This window comes from Leptodactylus fuscus, chromosome 4 (assembly GCF_031893055.1).
Source record: "Leptodactylus fuscus isolate aLepFus1 chromosome 4, aLepFus1.hap2, whole genome shotgun sequence".
NCBI lineage: Eukaryota > Metazoa > Chordata > Amphibia > Anura > Leptodactylidae > Leptodactylus > Leptodactylus fuscus.
In genome coordinates, this window is record NC_134268.1 from 43,425,656 (window position 1) to 43,447,482 (window position 21,827).

The following is a 21,827-nucleotide window of genomic DNA, read 5'->3' on the forward strand; positions in this document are numbered from 1 at the left end:
TGCAAAACTACGTGTTTGTATGGTAATAGACTGCAAACAAACAGTGTCGCTTGATCCAACAATCTTATACTTCTTTTTTGGCCGAGGCCCTAAATTGCGAAACGCTGCGTATTACCGTACCTGCAAAGTGGATCGGATTCTGGTTAATCCCATCCCCACATTGCAGAAAATAAAAATCTGCAGTGGTAAAGTTACGTTTTCGAAAATCGCAATATGTCTCATTTACCTATGGAATTGTTGGAATTTTCCATATGGGTATGATAGGGGTGGAAAGTCTGCAGAGGAAAACCCGAGGGGATTGCAAAGAAAAATGCAGTGGGAAAAGTGATTTTTATTTTATTTTTTATTTTTTTGCAGCGATTACGTGTCACCTTAGCCTTTGTCTGTCACCTTTCTAAGACTTCCCGCCCACGATCATAGTGGATTTACGGTATAAATTGCCCATCAAGTCTGATGGAATCATGTTTGCATGCTCTATTCTGTAAGGTAACATAATTGTGTCCCTTGCAGCGCTGGAGTCCTGGATTCAAATCCATCCAAGGACAATATCTGCATAGAGTTTGTATAATCTCCCTTTGTTTGCAATGGTTTCCTCCCACACTCCAAAGACCTCCTGATAGGGAAAGTAGATAGTGAGCTCTACTTGTGATAAGTAATGACAATATCTGATTAGCACTGCAGAATATGTTAGCGCTATATTAGTTGGTTTATTAAGAAAAAACCCTTCACCTAAAGCATTAACACCTATTAATTTCCACAAATCCCTATTTGTCATGCACTATTTTCTTTCTAAGAATATAATCACATAAGCGCATGTATATAGCATACGTGATTCCACTAGACACCTGCCGCTAATGTATCCGTTCTCCATTAGATTTTATGCCGTGTGTTACTGTCCAATCTTGGTCATTACCGTTGTGTGAGCTCCACATTAGTCACAGTAGGGAGCGCCCATTTATAATCTGCTAACATCTTTATATCTGTATAAGAAGATGTTATATTGTATGTGTGTATTGTCGTAGCTGTGTATACTGTAGGATATGGAGGAAGAAACCTGTTTTTCATTAGCTGTAAAGATTTTTGAGATGACATTAGTTTCAGTTCATTAGATTGTATAATTACATTGGCGGTGTGGCTGTGCTGGAGGAAACCTGCTTGGAAGGAATTCCCAAGAGATGCTAGATTAGTTTTTACTGTCCTGGTCCGCTGAGGCAGAGGGGATTTGTTTTGTTGCTAAACACATGAATGTAGGACGGTGGCGAGCAAAACCTCGCATGTCACGTACGCGACTTAACTGTTTAAAGGCTCGCCAGCCATAAAATACAGCAACAGCCACAATCCCATATACAGTATAGTATATACACATTGTAGTTAAATGTACAACTATACGTCATGGGCATACCGTATACACAACCTGTGCAGCTGCTCTTAGGGCCCTATGGGTAAGGCGAACCCATTGCTATTATGGAAGAAAAATATTAGTCTATTACTACAGTAAAGTGCAGTTGATACTATCGTACTTATTAGAAACCCTATAACTAAATATTACCAGATAATCTGTTCTGTACACCTGTCCTCTATATAGCAGTTGACAAAAGAGGGGAGGGTCACTTAAAATAGCTGAATTTCCAGTAATATACCTACAAAAGTTAGTGTGTCTGGTGTCAAGTTAAAGCTTAGAGTCTCAGCTTTCATTTGCTGCCAAGATTGCTGCTCTTTAATAAAAACAGAGATATGCTGCATATAAAGCTCAAATTCCCAACCATGTTTTTAGCTAGTGATATATCTGGATTGTTTATAGCAAATACTGTTATCTTGATAGCATATGAAAGCTGAGAATGTTAGATTTCATGTGACACTGGTTATCTATGTGGTTGAAGCCAGAGACACTGCTATTTGAAGTAACATCCCCACCCTTTTGGCAAATGCAACATCTGTATGTTGTCGGTAGTCACGTGATGGACACACAAGTGCACAACTTGTTACAAAACAGCTGTCTGATCACTGAACTGTGACTGTAAGCTTACAGTAACATGGCAGTGAAAATCAGCCATCGCATGGTTGCATAAAATTCACTGTATGTGAACGGGAGCTATTCACATGACCGACAGTGTCTTTTAATGGAACATCACAAAAATATTTTCTATTTTTGCCCATTTTCATGGAACTCAAATGTATGAGGGCTCTATTACTAGCTTTGCACCTCTTTGTCCATCACATGGCCATGGACTGCATATCACATGACCATGGACTGCATATCACATGTCCATGGACTGCATATCACATGACCATGGACTGCATATCACATGACCATGGACTGCATATCACATGACCATGGACTGCATATCACATGACCATGGACTGCATATCACATGACCATGGACTGCATATCACATGACCATGGACTGCATATCACATGACCATGGACTGCATATCACATGACCATGGACTGCATATCACATGACCATGGACTGCATATCACATGACCATGGACTGCATATCACATGACCATGGACTGCATATCACATGGCCATGGACTGCATATCACATGGCCATGGACTGCATATCACATGACCATGGACTGCATATCACATGACCATGGACTGCATATCACATGACCATGGACTGCATATCACATGACCATGGACTGCATATCACATGTCCATGGACTGCATATCACATGTCCATGGACTGCATATCACATGTTCATGGACTGCATATCACATGTCCATGGACTGCATATCACATAGCCATGGACTGCATATCACATGACCATGGACTGCATATCACATGACCATGGACTGATTCTTATCCCCTGGAAGTAAACAAAGTATGACAGCCAGCAGAGATCTAGAAAACCGCAAGGAATTGATATAGAAATTATATTGGAAAATTGTATAACTTTTCGCTACACAAACTGTAACATTTATTTGCCGAAACTGGACAATCCCTTTAAGGGATTTGAGGACATGTTAGGATCTCTTTACAATATATGCTGTTTTTATTGTCAAACTTGGTGGTGGTATTCTTGCTACATTGTTATGGAACTTTTTACCGAATCTTTTTGTCTATAGTTCTTCAAATACGTATTGAATAGCCTTTTCTTTGTTGCTATCTGAACCTACATCCTGCTTTATGGCATATACCGCCATTGTTATACAGTGTTGGTCAAAAGTATTGGCACCCCTGCAATTCTGTCAGATAATACTCATTTTCTTCCAGTATATGATTGCAAGCACAAACTCTTTGGTATTAATATCTTCATTTATTTTTCTTCCAAAGAAAAAGCACAAAAGAGAATGAAAAAAAAAGTCAAATCATTGATCATTTTACACAAAACTCCGAAAATGGGCCAGACAAAAGTATTGGCCCCCCCAGCCTAATACTTGGTAGCACAACCTTTAGACAAAATAACTGCGAACAACCGCTTCCGGTAACCATCAATGAGTTTCTTACAAGGCTCTACTGGAATTTTAGACCATTCTTCTTTGGCAAACTGGTCCAGGTCCCTGAGATGTGAAGGGGGCCTTCTCCAAACTGCCATCAAGAGATCTCTCCCCCACAGGTGTTCTATGGGATTCAGGTCTGGACTCATTGCTGCCACTTTACAAGTCTCCAGTGCTTTCTCTCAAACCATTTTCTGGTGCTTTTTGAACTGTGTTTTGGGTCATTGTCCTGCTGAAGGGAGACCCAGCTTTCTCACACTGGACCCTACATTATGCTGCAAAATTTGTTGGTAGTCTTCAGACTTCATAATGCCATGCACATGGTCAAGCAGTCCAGTGCCAGAGGCAGCAAAGCGACCCCAAAACATCAGGGAACCTCCGCCATGTTTGACTGTAGGGACCGTGTTCTTTTCTTTGAAGGGCTCTTTTTTTCCCCTGTAAACTCTATGTTGATGCCTTTTCCCAAAAAGCTCTACTTTTGTCTCATCTGACCAGAGAACATTCTTCCAAAACGTTTTTGGCTTTCTCAGGTAAGTTTTGGCAAACTCCAGCCTGGCTTTTTTATGTCTCTGGGTAAGAAGTGGGGTCTTCCTGGGTATCCTACCATACAGTCCCTTTTCATTCAGACACCGACAGATAGTACGGGGTGACACTGTTGTACCCTCAGACTGCAGGGCAGCTTGAACTTGTTTGGATGTTAGTCGAGGTTCTTTATCCACCATCCGCACAATCTTGCGTTGAAATCTCTTGTCAATTTTTCTTTTCCATCCACATCTAGGGAGGTTAGCCACGGTGCCATGGGCTTTAAACTTCTTGATGACACTGCGCACAGTAGACACAGGAACATTCAGGTCTTTGGAGATGGACTTGTAGCCTTGAGATTGCTCATGCTTCCTCACAATTTTGCTTCTCAAGTTCTCCGACAGTTCTTTGGTCTTCTTTCTTTTCTCCATGCTCAATGTGGTACACACAAGGACACAGGACAGAGGTTGAGTCAACTTTAATCCATTTCAACTGGCTGCAAGTGTGATTTAGTTATTGCCACCACCTGTTAGGTGCCTCAGGTAAGTAACAGGTGCTGTTAATTACACAAATTAGAGAAGCATCACATGATTTTTCAAACAGTGCCAATACTTTTGCCCACCCCTTTTTTCTGTTTGGTGTGGAATTATATCCAATTTGGCTTTTTGACAATTCTTTTTGTGGTTTTCCATTGAAGACAAATTAAATGAAGATAATAATACCAAAGAATTTGTGCTTGCAATCATTTTCTGGAAGAACATGAGTATTATCTGACAGAATTGCAGGGGTGCCAATACTTTTGGCCAACACTGTAGGTATAAAAACTTTCCAGTATGTTATCACACATCTTGTCCTCTACCCGAGAGGTCTGGCCCCGTCTTATCTCCTGACAATAACTTTCCTGATCAGAACAGGTTTCAGCTTTTCAATAAAACAATATGTGGCTTATTGCTGAATGGGCTGCGGTATAATAACCCCGAGCATCACTTTTACACTTCAGCTCTGCGCTCCTGGAATGAAATATTGATTTTACTGCCGCTCTAAGGTATAAATTACGTGAATATCCTGTGAATGTTGATGCGGTGTAATTCGGTCCAGGGAGAGAAGTCGCATTGTGCTGCTGCGGTAACACTACACCTAATATTGTCACCATCTCCCTGACAACCACTTGGGTTATTCAGTTTTTTCCGACTTGTTTTTCCAAGTCCCTTTTATTTTGCGCAGTTCCAAGGTTTCTAAAGTAACAGCGTTTTCTAAGCTCACATTTCCAGCTGTACATTCGCTGTAGTAAATGATCTCATAATAAAACGTGGCTGGTTTATTATCTACAAAAAGATTTTCATATATTCTTTAACTCCTTCAGTCCTAGGCCACGTCTCTGTTCTATTTTTAAAGCAGTGTGCACATTTACGTTGTGAAATGTCTCAAACACAAGGTTTCATGTATACAGTTCCTATTCAGAACTATGTGTGTCCATGGAAATAGACTACAAGTCCTAGATGTAGTCTTATGTCATTGTCATGCTCCTTCTATCTGACCCCTTTCCTTGCTATTCTACAGACGGTAACAAAGGATACATATGCGTGGAGGATCTGACTATATGGGGTTTGTTTGTAGTCTGAAACCATGGAGGCACACAGCTCTGTGTGAGGTACAAACTGAGCAAATATTATTAGGCAAACTATTTGCACAGTCACTGTAATCACTATGTTTTTATTTTAACACTAGCCTCTGCCCGCGACTTCATCTGCGTGTTGTTGGCGCCGATGACCCGCCTATATACAGCAAATTGCTGCCGTTAGTGGTTTGCCTGCTCTGGTGTTTCGGCACATCTTAAGCTGTCCTGCTGCTGAACTTGTCCTCACGCCATGCCTGTGATTGTTCTGGCATCTGTAGCAGCTCGCTGGGATGCCATATAATAAGCGTGTTCTTGGTGTTGATAATCCACCTGCGCAGCTGCCAAGCTGGCCTGCCACTGAACTCATTCCTCGTGCTGTGCCCGTGATTGTTCCGGCATCTCAGCAGCTAGCTGGGACACCATATAATGAGCATGTTATTGGCGTCGATGATCCCCCTCAGCTCCGCTTGAGGAGAACTCTGTGACTTCTGGCTTCCTCCATAACTTCCGTTGTTTTAGAATTTTGCAATAAATTAGTATGTTTAAAATTGGCAAACTGCCAATTTGGATTAAAGGTGTTTTCCGATCCAGTGTGTCAGCACTCTGCCTGGAGCAAATAAGATAATATGCAAATGCATGTACACAATGGACTGAGGGTTAGCTGTGTGTTTTCATAGAAAGATAACAGACCTGGCTTTATCAGAACCTGAGAAAAGCTGCTGCCACGAGCAGTGTAATATAGTATGTGAACATAAATTCAAAACAGTCGTGAAGCCATGACATTTACGGGGATAAAATGTAGCCGACGTGGTAATCGAGGTTACAATCTATCTTTTTGTGAAATTTCATTCAAATCTGTTCAGCCGTTTTTGAGTGATTGACTAACAAACATCCAACTTTCACATTTATAATATTAGTATGATTGAAGATCATTATGAGGGATAAAACCTCTTTAAGGCCGGGGCTTCACGGGCCGTAAATGCCACAATTCGCCCACGGCGGAAACGCCACGGGAAAAATCATGGCGTTTTACATTACAGGCAAAGTGGATGGGATTCAAGTGAATCCCATGCCCACTTTGCAGTATAAAACACAGAGCGGACACGCCGCGAATTCCAAATCCGGCGCGGTTATGGAAATCGCAGCATGTCAATTATATCTACAGAAATGGGTATAATTGCAACAGAAAGTCCGTAGAGGAAAACTCGGTGAACTTTCTGTTTAAAGTGCTGCGGGAAGAAACACAATGCGTTGGCGCCGCAGTTTTTCTCGCAGCGCTTTATTGCTTCGGGTCATTCCGTGGGGCCTTAGTCTAAAAATGTCTTCAATTTCCATTCCATTACAATGTAGTACCCCACTCACGAGGTCAGATCAGACTGCCATTAGACAACCCTTCATTTATTGTAACACTAGCATCTGCCCACGACTTCGTCTGCGGGTTGGCAGTGGCGCTGAGCCGCCTATATGTAACCAATCGCTGCCGCTTTTGATTCGCGGGGCGCAAACGTGCCAACCCTAACGCACCCCCGACCCCCATTGTCCCTCGCTTGGCACTGTGGTATCTCTACCTACCGGCTGCGTCTTGTTCACCCCCCGACCCACGCACCTGACCCCTTAGATTCCTGGGGCTGATGCTCCTTCCCACCCTGGCGCCCCATCCCCCCTCTGTGTTGCATGGCTCGGGTCCCCTCCCACCGCAGCACCTCGTGGCAACCCCAACCTCGCAGGCCCCCAGCCTCTCCTGCTGCACCCCGGCTCTCCCTCACCAGCCCCTCTTTCCCCCACCCTTAAACCCCCCCTCCCCAAGCAATTCCCCTTTCCCCCTACCTGCACACTACAGTGTCCCGGTGTACTTACTGTGCTGACCGAGCCGATGAAGGCAGTGTCTCTCGCTGAGTGGCGCTCCGCAGCTGTGTCGGGTTCTGAGGGAGGTTGCACAGTCGCTGCCGCCGTCGAGAGAGTGGTCTGGCCAGGCAGAGCAGGCAGCATGGCTGCGGCGCTCCGGAGCCGCGAGTAGCTGCCATTTTGGCCGGGTCGTAGAGCGGAAAGGCTCTGGGTGGGCTTCTCCCCAAGAAGGGATAGGACCTGCTCTCTGCCTGAGTGTGAGGGGCGGCCGCTGGAGCAGTGCTGCGTCCAGCAGGGCCGCCCCAATACACCGCTCGCTTCCCGTGTTGGGCTGCAGACACGGTGACGCTAAGCCAGTCCAGGACAGCTTGTCCTGGACTGGCTTAGGTCAGCAAAAATGCCAGCCTCCCGAGGCCCTGGCATAGCGCCGCCTGAAGCTGTCGCTTCAGGTTGCCCCATGGGAGGTGCGGCGCTGCAAGTATCTACATACATGTATCACAATCATAATTTCGATGCTTCTTGTCATGGTGTATGCCTTTTCTTGATATGTAAAGTTATACGTATCATAAGAAACATCTAGCAAATCACTGACGGAGGAAAGTTATTTACTGAGATCTGTCTTTGGTGGACATTGTATGGTTTACGAAGCTGGACACCAGAAGTTCACAGCAAGTGCATTGCTACAAAGCTCAGTCTGTCCTGCATCCACACTTTGCTGGGCAGAGCCTGATGTTGAGGATCATTCATCATCACCAATAATTATCTAATATCTATGTCCTGATTTATATCCCATCGATGTTCTCATGTCTATGGCCAGTTCTCTCCACCAAGCATCCTCTGCTTTTTCTTAGTTAATCAGAAAACAGAGCTGAGCTGCCACCTTGTGGTCACACGTGGAATGCATTTCTATTTTTGTAAAGTTACTGTCGCAATTTTTTGTTTTGTTTTGTTTTTTAGCATGGATTCATTCCTGTTTTTTGTGGAAAGGGAATACGCTTCATACCTAATAATGTAATATTTGCAGTCATTTCTGTGTTAACTCTTTAGATGATACAAATATCTGAATGCACTTTTTTTTTTTTATCTTGCAGAAACAAATCCAGTGATACAAATGAAGCCTCAGTGTGAATACATACCCAGTCGCTGACAATGGCCCCGATCTTACAGAGAATAGCTGGGAGCTGGGAGCTCAGCAGTGAACAAGTCCTCCTTATATCCTATGGCGGAGTAGCCGTTGTATCAACATTGCTTGTTATCACCGTCCTCATCTTCCTCTGCTCCAGCTGTGACAGGTGAGATCACAACACCGGGTTTTTAATAACTACCCTACTATGTTTATTGCTTTTATCCTCAAAAATTTTTTATAACCCTTAGCACCACTCTTGTTTCTGAGCGATGTCCAAAAAATCCACTTGTCGACACCTTGTCATTTTTATGCTGCTTGAAATATAATTCTGGCGTCATTTGCCCTAGAAAACAGGCCACCATGCTAATACAGGAGACCACTGGCACACCTTCAGTCCATGAGGCGGTGGGTCCAAGCCCCCTACCACACTCCACACTTCTCATCTTCTCCCCAAAGCACTTTTAATCCCCCCTTTTAAGGTTTGTAAAGGGTGCACATTGCCAAGGAACAGTCTACTGGTCATGCCCCACACTGTTAGATCAGCACCTCCATACATGCACCCTATAAATGTAACAGGACATGGCCACATCCTGCAAAAAAAGGTGAAACAACAATGTAGTATTAGTCAGTTTTTTTCACCAAAATACACAATCTCACAAACCAACGCTAAGTTCCTTGCGCTATTATGATTCCCTAACTAAAAGTCAATGACACCATTTTCAAACTGAAAGAGTCGGAGAGGAAATCCCTCCGTGCAGGACTCCTCTCTGCCGATTCTCGGTGGTTTATGTGAAGGAGTCTCCAACAGAGACTCCACTGCAGATGGGAACTTCACTTTCCAGCACTGCACGGTGCTCGCCTTGTCCTGTGATCTCCAGTCTTGCTCGTTTATCTCAGGCGTCTCTAAGATTTTTATGATTAATTATTGTTTTTCTATTCCATAGAGGGAAGAAAAATAAAAATCTAAATGGTGACCATGAGAACCTGATGAATGCGGTAAGTAGTGGCATTTAGGAGTAGTATACTGTATATGTGATGGCAATGGTGCAGCTAGAAATGTTCTTACACCTTAAAGAAAAGAATATCCATACCCTAGACCAGGGGTAGGGAACGTTGGCTCTCCAGCTGCTGTGAAACTACAACTCCCAGCATGCTCCATTCACTTCCATGGGAGTTCCAAGAACAGCAGAGCTAGTATGCATGCTGGGAGTTGTAGATTTGTAACAGCTGGAATGTCAAGGTTCCCTACCCCTGCCCTAGACTGTGAAGAGCATCTCTTGTTTTTTACGAGTAATGTTTCTTTTACTCCTTTTCTGTGTCCTTTTGTACAATGGTTGATGCCTCGGCCTATACTATGAATACATTCTTTATATTGTTTATTACTCTATCTATAACTCTAGCCTTCTGACAAGGAAACACACAGCCACTCAGTGACTAGCCTGGGAACGGAGGCGCCGGCCAGCAGTTACCGGAACGGTGCGGTCAGCACTGGTGATGGTGAGTATATTGTTTCCAACCTGTAGCATTGTAGAAGTTTTGGCCTGGTCGAGAAACTAGTAATTGTAACCCAATTGTTGGACCAAGTTTTTCTGTATTAGTGAATCATTGGTGTCCTGTGTGCAAGAAACTTGCAGTTGGAGTTCACCTTCAGATATGGGGTGCGGCGCTGTCCCACCTGACCTGATCTCTGGCCACTGATTTCAAAAAGGATTCTCATGCACGGATAAAAAAAAAAAAATTACATCCATAGACTTATATGGCGGGATGTTCCTCACAGCCTAGCTTCATCGCTGAGTGGTAAGGAACGCCCCCTCTGGCAGGACAGGGCCATAGACGAGTATTGTTAGGGGAGGCGTTCCTCACAGCCCAGCTATACTGTCAGGAATGCCCTTCTGACAGTGGGCAGAGATCGGTGCCAAAACTAACGACACCGATATACCATACTCCATTCAGGAGTATGGACTGCTTACTCCATTCAGTGGAGACAGCCAGAAGATTATCTTTTAATGGGGTTGTTCAAGACTCAAAAGTGTTATTTTCCTAGAGATCCCACACCCGATCCTGCACCAGTAAACTATTATTTGCACAGTGTACTGAGCTGGAAGCAGACTGCTCCATACACTGTACAATGACCATCCGTGCTATTGAAATGATTGGGAGCTGAGTTGTAATAGTGCAGTTAATCTTGGAAAACCCTTTAAATCTATGGTAAAAAAGTGCAGCTTCACTTTAAAGGTTCTGCACCACTAACAACATTTATGACGTATCCACAAAATAAAAGATAAATATCTGGTCACTGTGGATGTGACCGATGGGACCCCGTGATCATGAGAACAGGGCTTCCATGTTTCATGCACCCTGCCGCTCCTTTCTGTCCTGATAAGCATGCCTAGAATTATAAAATAAGAAACTTTGTGATCTATCTTGTTTAAGAAATATGTTTTCTTCTCCATTTATCAAGCTGAGTTATTGTTTGTCTATGGAGAGGAGAGGGGGAGGAGGCGGCTGCTGCTGGAAAAGACATAACTGTAGCTGCTATAGTTTGATACACTGAGAGTAAGAGAAACCTTCTAAGACTGCTGTATCTTCAAGATAAGTCTACCAGTTCACAGAATAAGGTAATAAATAAAGACTCCTCCTCCCCTCTCCTCTCCATAGAGTTCCATGTGTGAACTGGTGAGATGTAAGAAACAGTGTTAATCTATGAGGAATTTTCACAGTATATGTTCTGTTTCCCTGCAGCGCCACAACAGGACAAATTAAGTATTACACAGTGTCCACAATGAAAATACTACAACCCTTTTAACCCATTATAATATATTTAGTGGTCTTCCATTGTGTAGAGTTTCGTCACTACTCTGTGTCTTATTCTATTAAGGTTGGGTTTGATGCAGATTTATTATTATTATTATTTGCAGTTTCAGAGGACAGCGCAGCAACCTGTGTTCCCACATATGAGGATGTGCAGAGCTCACTCCCCGACCTGTGCGATCCTCAGGACTTCACTGGCAAGTCTATGAGATGCCCTCAGACCCGAGAGCTGCCTCAGATCCCTCCAGATAATAATGTGGAATCTGAAAGTCTCGAGGACGATGTTCCTATGTATAATGAGGGGCCGTATGAGGTCCTGAAAGACAGCTCTTCCCATGACAACATCATTGAGGACTCTCTCTACGAGACAGTGAAAGAACTAAAGGACATCAGCTCATCGGCCAGTGCGGAGGAGAAGAGTCTGACCATGAATATCCAGCATCTAGCAAATGCCGAGTGTAAAATGGAGGCGGTTGTAGAATACGCCTCTGTGGACCATAATAGAAAGAGCAGGCAAAGTATCAATACTCAGAGTGCGGGAAGCACTCCGACCTATCAAGATGATGACATCCCTCCGCCTCTTCCTAAAAAGCTATTGGATGAAAACGAGAATGTGCAAAGTAAAGAAACGGAGGAAGAAAAACAGGAGCTAGAGAGTGGAGCATGCACAGATGACAAGGTGAGGACCCTCCGTTATCTCTATGGGAGCTGATGATCCTATATGGTGGATGGTCATTTCCACTGCAGCGCTCACTTGTTGTTTCATAGGCTGCTGCTATAGGGGGAAGTAGTAATATTCTCCATGGTCTGGTCCTGCTGCTCCTGTATCATGTGTCCACTGAGGTCAGAGTAAAGGATCTGGGACGTCACTCGAAAATGTCACCTGTAACGTCCCATGTCCTTTCCTTAGGGCGCTGATTGGCCTCAGTGGTCACATGCATCAGGGACTGCCGCCAAAACAGGACCCCGGAGCAGTGGGACTGGGACCGGACCACGGTGGGAGACACATTGGGGACAGTTGAGTATAGATTTTTTTTTTTTTTTTTTTTTTACCTTCTCTGGCCTCATATAAAAAAAGTGGTTATCCTGGATGATCCCTTTAAAGGGAATCTGTCAGGTCTATTCAAGAAGACACTACACTACTTAAGACACTATGTTATGGAAAGGTAGCTTAGTGTCCTAAATAACCCTCATGTAATACTGTCTGTGCCCGCATTTGGAAAAAAAAACAAAAAACTTTATACTTTCCCAGCTATTGTACTTCTGGCAGTTGTGCAGTCAGGGCAGTACGCCTTGACTTTATAGCACATGTACCGGACCATGGGTGCATGCGCAGTGAAATCGAGGTGTACTTACCTGGCTTCACTAAACAATTGCACAAGCATTGGGAGCACTAGAGGTCAGACTGGTGGGACTCCTCTCTAGGTAAGTATAAAGATGGATGTTTTTGGTGGGGGTTTTTTGGGGTTTGTTTTTTTTTATAGCACAGGGCTATTTAGGACACTACATCCCCAGTCCATAAGGACCTGTAGGTAATTTAGTCTCCCAAATCGACCTGACAGGTTCCCTTTAAATTGAGTTGACTAAAATCCCTAGCTGTGACTCAAGGTTCTTTAATGGGTTGGACATTGACTTACAGAGGAGCTACTTATAGGAGTAATTCTGGCCTACAAGACTACATTCACACGGGGAAACGTGGAGCTGCTTTTGAAGCGAATTCTGTCTCAAAGTCTGCTCCAAATTCTAACATCAAATGAAATCCTCTGCCTTAGTTTAATAATATTGATATGGCGTATCACAGATATGGCGGCTTCTTCTGAGACATCCCCTTCATTTTCCCAACAAACCATATACGCACAAGGAGTTAAAGTACGGTATATGTGAAATCTTATTTTGTAGAGCGGTATCCTTGTGCTTTCCCCTTACATCTTTGGTAGGTATGTAAATGGATTTGCAGATTTGTTAGAACTTTGACCTTTTTTCTGCTGAATAGTGTGTAGTACAATGGACGGAGACATTTATGGAAATTACAGGTTTTTGTAATGTAAAAGTCAGGTTAATGATGACGGACCCTCTGACATCTGTACAGTGACCACACACACAATACAATTCAGGTAATATAGGGGCTTTTTTTGGAAACAATGACGCACGCTTTTGCTTTTCTTGCAGTAATAAGAATCCAGATATCCCTATAGTGTCATGATATGTACGTGGCTTACAAGGCTGATGTGCTCATTGACTGCCACTTTACATATGAACTTCTCTATAGGAGGCTCTTTGTTCCAGAATCCTTGGATAATAACCCTGGAGGATTCGGGAAGAATAAACTTGGCTTTAGCTTTTCACAGGATATTGATTTTTGTATTTTCTTTCTCTCTTCTTTTAGAGACAGAGTTGCATATCCTACAAATCTCGGGAAGAGGACCCTTGCCTGACCGAAGATGATGTATGTATAAAGATACCGCACGCATGAAATACATTCCCTGTGCTTGACATATGTTAATACATTACATATAGAGCATTTTCTTTACATCATGTAATGCTCAATGCAGACATAGCAGAGCTGAATTTGTGATGGAAAGGGAGTCTGTCAGCAGATCCCAGCCCCTCAGATATAGAGGTTAGGATCACCTGAATCATACAGGGTTTCCACCTTCTGAATCTGTGCCACCTTTACTGGGATATTGCTGCTTTTGGCAGCAATCAGGGTGTCGCCATTGCTCCAAAGAGGTAATTGATAATGCCCTTGTTCTCTGCCCGTGACAAGACATCACATTGTGACAAATTCAGCTTTACAGGATCTTGGGGACCAAAGCTGTATGAGGACGCAATGTTTACAGTATAGTATATAGTATAGTATACAGTATATATATGTATAGTATATAGTAGAGTCCACCCACTGAGTTTTAACCAGGGATCGAGGGACATACTGTGAATTTTCAAGTGGTTCATGGTGGTTACATGAGCAAAAAATAAGAGAGTAATTTCATTCATAGTCTGCACTTCCAGTATGGATCTTTCTACAGATATATGGCCTGTGAAAGGGATATTTACACTGCATCCCCAAATTAAAGAGGACCTTTCACCAACTCCAGTTCTTAGCATCCAGTAATAGAAGTTGTGCCATCGTTTCCAACACAGTTGGAATTTTCTTTCTAGCCCCCACCATTCCTGAGCAACAAGCGCAGGTAGTTTTGGTGCCTGATGTACTATTTAAGCTCTAATGTCTGAAGGGCGGTGTCAGGCAGTGGGTATGATCCAGAGGTCCATACAAAGATAGCCAGTGTCAGAGATCAGAATCACATCCCTTGTCTGCTCCTGCCTGACACCGCCCACCTGACAGTACAGAGACTAAGTAGTATGTTAGGCACCAAATCTAACAGCATTGATTGCTTTGGATTCCTGGGGGCTAGCGAAGAAATTCCAAGTGTGCTGAAATCAGTAGAGCAGTAACTAGTAAATGATGTGAAGAGTTGGACTTGTTAGAGGTGATGAAAGGTCCTTTTTAAGGTCTATAGTGAAGATTTAGAGTGAAAATTAGTAATTTTGGAGTGGTTCTCATGTACATTTCTATGTAGAAGGGTCTAACTGATATGGGGACTGCTAATAAGCTATTTTCCCCGTCTACATCCATCATTCCTTTGGTTTTCAGTCTGTTGTTCTGATCCTATGGCTGATGAAAGCTATAGACTAAAGAGCGTAGTGTGATATTTTCAGCTTTATGATACATTGAGTCATATTTAGAATATTGTTACTTCTATGAATTATTTCATTTTAGATTTCTGCCATGTATTCAAGAGTGTCTAGAACCGGACAATCTCTGAGACTTCAGGAAGACCTCTCCCATTATTCCTATATCCAAGATGTTGAGATCTCGCCAACGGCCTGTAATGGAACATACGCAACAGTCAGAGACCTCGATAAAAGCCCAAACCTTATTGGCTTACCACCGTCAATGGACATAATAAACGGTGGGCCTGACCCCGAGTATGAAGCCATTGCTACTTTAAGCCATGAAGAGGACAGGACTATTCCTTTCTCCCAGTCTTGTCAGGGGGTTCTCCAACATGCTGAAAGCGACTATGAAAGTATCGGGGACCTACAACAAAATGGAGACTACACTAGACTTTGAAGAATGCAATAATGAGTGTTGAGGGTTTTCTGGCTAATATAGCACAATCCTTTTATTGGGTGATTATCGTATATCCTACCTAGTTGTGGATGTGAAAGAAAAAGCACATAGAAAGTCTCCCTGCTGCATGAAGACATTTGCATATTTTTATTTTTCTTATATTTTTTTAATGTGCCATTTATTTTATTTTTTTAACGTTGGAAAATTGCCAAAAAAAAGGACAAAAACTGGATGATCCTGAGCTTGACAAATCTATACGGTACTCAAGTATCCTGTTATATTCTTTATACGGTACTCTTAAGGAAGAGCAAGGAGCCAGCGTCACAATTCACAGTCACCATTTTATATTGTTGTTCTGAGCCTGTGTATGATGTTTTTGAGTTGGTTCATAAGTTTCGCATCAGTTTTATGTCTCCTATTTCCATAATCCTATTGAATTTTTGTTTGGAAAGGGGTTTCGTGTAAATTCTGCAAAAGGCCACTTACTTTGGTCAACTGGACGTCCCCTCACGTAAACGCAATGTGCTGCCGGACCTAATCTCTATATCTGAGAAGGGGAAACGATTGATCATCTCAACTTGTTGTATCGGATTGCACTTGCTATGGGCACATTATCTGCCCAAGTCAAAGGGGTTTTTGATAAGAATGGTCTGTGGGGGTCTTAATCCAGGTCTGTGGCGTCCATTGCACTCTCTACTCTCCATATCTTTCAGGCATTTTTATGGCTATGTGTGAAGATACCTCCTCTGCCTAGAATGGGGGCCCGCACAATTGGGTGCAGTCCAAGTGGTCAGATATTTACCCTAGTGGTCAGATAATCATTGATCCCATTTTTATGTGAGATATATCTAATTGACACATCATAAAGTTTATCGAGGACCTTTCACCAATCCCATACCTCAGATGTCTTTTCACTGATTCTGGCACAGTTGGAAATTTTTCTCTAACCCCCACCATCAGGGGCAGATTAAGAGCCATGAGCCCCGGGCTGCTCAGAAACCTTCGGTTCCAGGGGGCAACACCTTCAGTTCCCCCATCCGTCTTCACACCAAAGATCCCTGTAAGAGAATAATGTCCCATAGCGGTCCTCCAAGCAGAATAATGTCTAATAGTGGCCCCTCCACATAGTGTAATGTCTTTCCCATAATGGCACATACATAGGGTTGGCCAAATGGATTCTTGTTACAAATTTTTCCCAAAATTTTGGGCTCTTACAAAAATGTGTGTGTTCACCACCTACGAGTTAATATTATATTCTGAGGTCTCTTCAGACATCGGAGTATTATAAACAGAGGCCCATGGGAGGTTAGCAAATATGACAAACAGTGTTACTCACCTCCACTGGGTTCAGACCCATCCTCTTCGGGCCTCTTCTGGTGTCCTGAATAACATCAGGAACCACTGAGGCCTATTCACACATGGGTCATGTGGGTGTAGTGACACATAGACACCAATATAGTTGATAAAATGGTTGGATTATAATGGGGCATATGTGTTGTTATCGGGCCCCCTTTGCAAGGTTGGGCTTAGGGAAAAACACACATTATAATTAGAGATGAGCAAACACTATTTGAAACTGCTGTTTCGAATAGCACGCACCCATATGAATGAATGGATGAAGCCGGCATGCAGTGGGTTAAGCAGCCGGCCGCCGGCAAAGTCTGCGTGCCGGCAGCTTCCATTCATTCCTATGGGAGCATGCTATTCGAAACGGCAGTTTCGAATAGTGTTCGCTCATCTCTAATTATAATCTACCCCTGTTCATCATTCCCATGCAATAATTTCAGTTAATTTCAACACAACTATGCTCACCACTGCCAGGTGGGCGGTCCCTTTCTATCTACTCCGTCCAAGCACCGCCCACCCGACTTAGAAATGATAACTCAGGAATGGTGGGGGCCAGAGAAAAAATTCCAATTGTGCTAGGGTCAATGGAGCGCCACCTGTTGAAGGATGCAATGAATTGGCGAAAGGTCCTCTTAGCAGAAATCCTTTTATACATAATTTGTTTTTTACAATTATACGTTGCTTTTCAGGGAATCTGCATCTTGAAAGAGGTCACCTAGCAATAGTTTCCTATTCCAGTGACTACTCTATTGAGCACTGGATAGAACTGAATATAGGTAGCTATCAACAATATTCAGCTAGTATAACACTAAAGCTGTAGGTTAAGACATCACCAAGTGCACTTTACTGATACAAGAAGACCAGTGTCGATGGATAGCCTCATTCTAAATGGAGATGCCCTTTAAATTGTGAAGTAAATTATGATTTTATAAGATGGGATTATAACGCTGAATGTTCTCAATGTCCTTAGAGAACAGGATCAAAAAGTATTATAGAAGTGAAATACCCTTGTGGAATCTGTAAGTCCGGCATTGTCGTCCTGTGTAAGATATGCTGATGCATAAAATGGTACTAGAGTGAATGGTTATAATAAAAAATAATAAGTGTTATAATAATATTGCTGCACAAATGAAAATAAAGGGTCGGTGTAGACGTCAGTATTAATGGTGTTCTGATATTTTTACATTCTCATCCCATATGGGGCTGAACTGTATTACTAGATACGGTACAACTTCAGGATAAGAATGGAGTTGTTTTTGAAGAAAGAAAAAATTTTGGAATGTTTTCGCCTTGTACAACTGTTAACTCAGTACAAAATAAAATCCCATTACCTGCTGTATATGGATAGTAAATGCTGTACAGCCAGAATGTCGTGTCCTATACTCTGCCTAATTCCTGTAAAAGTTCATTTTCTCTCTGTTCTCTCTCTATGTTGAATTGGAGTTATGGCCTCTTAACCTAAATGGCGTTGGAGATCTGTGTACTCAAACCAGTCGGATATAGCCTCCTGCTCCTCCACCATCAGCTTCACAACACAGGCTGTAACACAAAAACTGTAACTTCAAGCACCCATGCCCAGAGATGCTGTTGACATTATCCTCCTCCTCCCTCTCATAGCACGGATCTAGCACACTGGCTGAGGTAGAGAGATTCTGCTGTCTTCACCCTCCTCCCTCTCACAGCATGGATCTGGTACACAGCCTGAGATAAAGAGATTCTGCTAGTTTTACCCCTTCCTCCCTCCCACAGCATGGATCTGGCACATAGGGTGAGGTAGAGAGATTCTGCTGGTTTCACCCCACTCCTCGCTCCATCCCACAGCATGGATCTGGCACACACACTGAGGTAGAGAGATTCTGCTGTCTTCACCCTCCTCCCTATTACAGCATGGATCTGGTACACAGGCTGAGATAGAGAGATTCTGCTAGTTTTACCCCTTCCTCCCTCCCACAGCATGGATCTGGCACATAGGGTGAGGTAGAGAGATTCTGCCGGTTTCACCCCACTCCTCGCTCCATCCCACAGCATGGACCTGGCCCAGAGACTCCGGTATGTAGATTCTGCTGAAATTTCACCTTCCTCCTCCCTCTCACAGCATCTGGCCTACAGGCTGAGGTAGAGTGATACTGATATGACTTTCCCCTCCTTCCTATCCAAGGTTTCTAGTAAGTGAGGAGCAGGTGAATTATAAATAATATAAAATATCTTACCAAGATTTGCATATACTACTGATTAAAAAAAAAAAAAGATGGGTACACTGTTACATAGTACTTTTGGACAACCTATCCCTTAAATGTGGAGTATAAGGAGGTATTGAAGTTCTGGTTTGTTAATACACTAATGTCTGAAAGTCTATTTCAAATACTTCCTAACTTAAAGGGGATGTCCAGAACCTTGAGATTTTTTTTACCAAGAGTTTTCAAGGAAGTAAAATAACAAGCTAGCTAATTCCTATCAACTGCCCTCCCTATGCTGGGTCCCCTGTTGGTCTCTGCATCCTGGCCTTCAATGTGGAAATTTCAGCTTAGACCTGTGGCTACTGCAGTGACCAAGATGGTGGTCATATGTCCATGTTAAAATATCATTGCTGGAGGCCAAGTGTGTCTGATCAATCCTGGCAAATGGACATATTGATTACTTTATACTTTGTGATCAGTGCATTGAGTCTGCCCTATACATGATTAACCTCTATATTTGACAAAACAGATCACTTCGCCCAGTGATGGGACTGTAGCGGGACCATTGTGGCTAGTCCATTTGTCATACAGATCAATGTACCCTAGCTGTGATTTTTCAGTACAATATGCCAAGTGGTTACAACAGGCACTTATATGGCAGTATTCTTGTAATGGTGGATACATAATAGATGACAAGTTCTTACAAATAAGATCGTGTTTGAGAGTCAGAGGTGGAGATGCTTATCCACGGCATAGAAAATTTGGTCATGGTTGTGAATTTATTTACACAGCATTTAAAGAATACAGCAATGTTTCATCTCCTACTTGGAGCCATTTTCCATGGAAACACAAACCTTACTGTACTGTCAACATACTAGGCGAATAAATTCAGAACCATCGCTGGATTTTCTAGTTTTTGTGGTTTGTTTGGCGGGTCTTTGAGCTTGGCCATAGGACGTTTGCAGATCACACTTCGTCACAGTGGTGCTCTCTACTATTCTGCACCTTTATCCACAGGATAAGGGGGTACGTGTTGAATCATTTGGGGTGCAGCTGACAATCAGAACGTGGACTCACAGGTGCCCCCGGGTGCTTCATGTAAATGGAGTGGTAGTCCGTATGCTATTCACTTCTTTGAGACTGCCAGGATGATAAGCCCATAGTGAGTGAATGGAGCGTGGCCCGTATATACGCCAGCACCTCATTCATTTGGCACACTTATGTGTAGGCCCCTATTCTTCTAATTGGTTGCATGCCCAGAAATCAGACACTTATCTCCTATCCCATGGATATACAGAGAGAAAGCCCACTTAGAGTTCCTTGCCGCCAATGCAAAATCTGTAACGTGGTCCCCCACGTCCTTTATACAGTGGTGAGGGTCTTTAGAGCCCCCATAGGCACCAGGGCCTGGGTTGGAATGCGATTACTGAACCCTCTGTAGGTACGTCCTTGGTGACGCTGGTGAGTAAAAAAAAAAAAAAGTGGTGTTTCTTTTAAGGTAAAAACTCAGTTATGCTGCACAATCTCAAAAATCTTCTAATAAATTGCAATTTTGGGGATTTTTTAGGTTTTGTTTTTTAGAAATGTCCACCAAGCTGTTAGACTGTGTGAATGTGATGACCGTATCGATGCTGCTTCCTGCATGCAGGGGGGTACCATATCTATAGATATGTATTATCAGACTGTACAGGGCTGAAGTCTACAGTGTTTTTTATTACTCTTGTCTCATCTTTCGCCTGCACATTAAAAGAAAACTGAACATTTCTTTTCTTTAATCGTTCTTTGTCTCTGTATTTGCTTTGTTCAGGGCAGGAAATTTCCCTTCAGTGCTTTGTCACATCTGCATTATGACAAAGTGCTGGGCCTTAACACAACGTACATCAATGATATCCAACAGACTCCATTGACATTAAGTCATGTTATATTATAGTACCCATCCCTTTGTCAAAATCTGCCACAGAGCATATACATACCTCCCAACTTTCAGAGAGCCAAGAGAAGGAAAAATCTGCAGAGCACGCTGCAGAATATTTACATATAACAAGCCATGTCTATAACCTCGTCCATAACTCCTTTGGCCTCATACAATCCCACCCAATCCTATTGTGTGCTACACAATATAAAGCTGCTTTGTGGCCCTGAGCGAGTATAATGCCTTTATAGCATATTATGCCCACCGTTGTGATCTCCTCACACAGTATAATGCAACCCTCATTGTGGCCCACACACTAATCGGCCTAATTGTGGCCCCCATACTGTAACGCTCCCTTTTTGTGGCCCTACATTGCACAAAATATGATACAGTTCCACATTCTCCTGTAGTCCACTCGGGTCTCTGCTGCCGGTGGCATGGGAGCAGCAGGCGCAATGTTGTGATGTCACTATATTGCTGCTCGTCTGTTTGGAGTAGAAATGGGTTGAATGGGGTTTTTTTTTTTTTTTTAATGTAGATTGTGAGCCCCATATAGGGATCACAATGTACTTTTCTCTTTTTTTTTTTTTTTCATTTAAAGGGGCTCGATCAGCAAAATTATGCTAATAGAGCCCCACATATGCGTGAATAGCCTTTAAAAAGGCTATTCGGGCACCGTAAATATTATATTAACCCCCGGTCCCGTTTTTAAATAAAAGCATAAAAACATATATGCTAACCGTACCTGAACTTGTGTAAGAGGTGCAGGTGACTGGCAACAAACTCACTCAGACAACGGAATAAAACAGGAATGGCTTTACTTGTTATGATTCTTGAACACAGCAACAGGCTCTTGAACTATTGCAACAGGTAAATCATATACTGGAGGGA

The 21,827-nt window shown here is 43.0% G+C and overlaps 1 protein-coding gene across 6 annotated transcripts in view; it reads left to right on the top strand.

Moving 5' to 3' along the window:
* Nucleotides 1-15,822, top strand: part of PAG1 (phosphoprotein membrane anchor with glycosphingolipid microdomains 1) — a 57,503-nt gene extending 41,681 nt beyond the window's left edge. For all 6 annotated transcript variants that reach the window (XM_075270447.1, XM_075270446.1, XM_075270445.1 and 3 more), the window contains 6 exons: nucleotides 8,523-8,723; nucleotides 9,502-9,553; nucleotides 9,958-10,054; nucleotides 11,476-12,047; nucleotides 13,755-13,814; nucleotides 15,147-15,822. In XM_075270447.1, the coding sequence (XP_075126548.1) occupies nucleotides 8,581-8,723; nucleotides 9,502-9,553; nucleotides 9,958-10,054; nucleotides 11,476-12,047; nucleotides 13,755-13,814; nucleotides 15,147-15,500 (1,278 nt within the window). In that variant the 5' untranslated portion in view covers nucleotides 8,523-8,580 and the 3' untranslated portion in view covers nucleotides 15,501-15,822. The remainder of the gene's footprint in view (nucleotides 1-8,522; nucleotides 8,724-9,501; nucleotides 9,554-9,957; nucleotides 10,055-11,475; nucleotides 12,048-13,754; nucleotides 13,815-15,146) is intronic.
* Nucleotides 15,823-21,827: the final 6,005 nt, after the last annotated feature.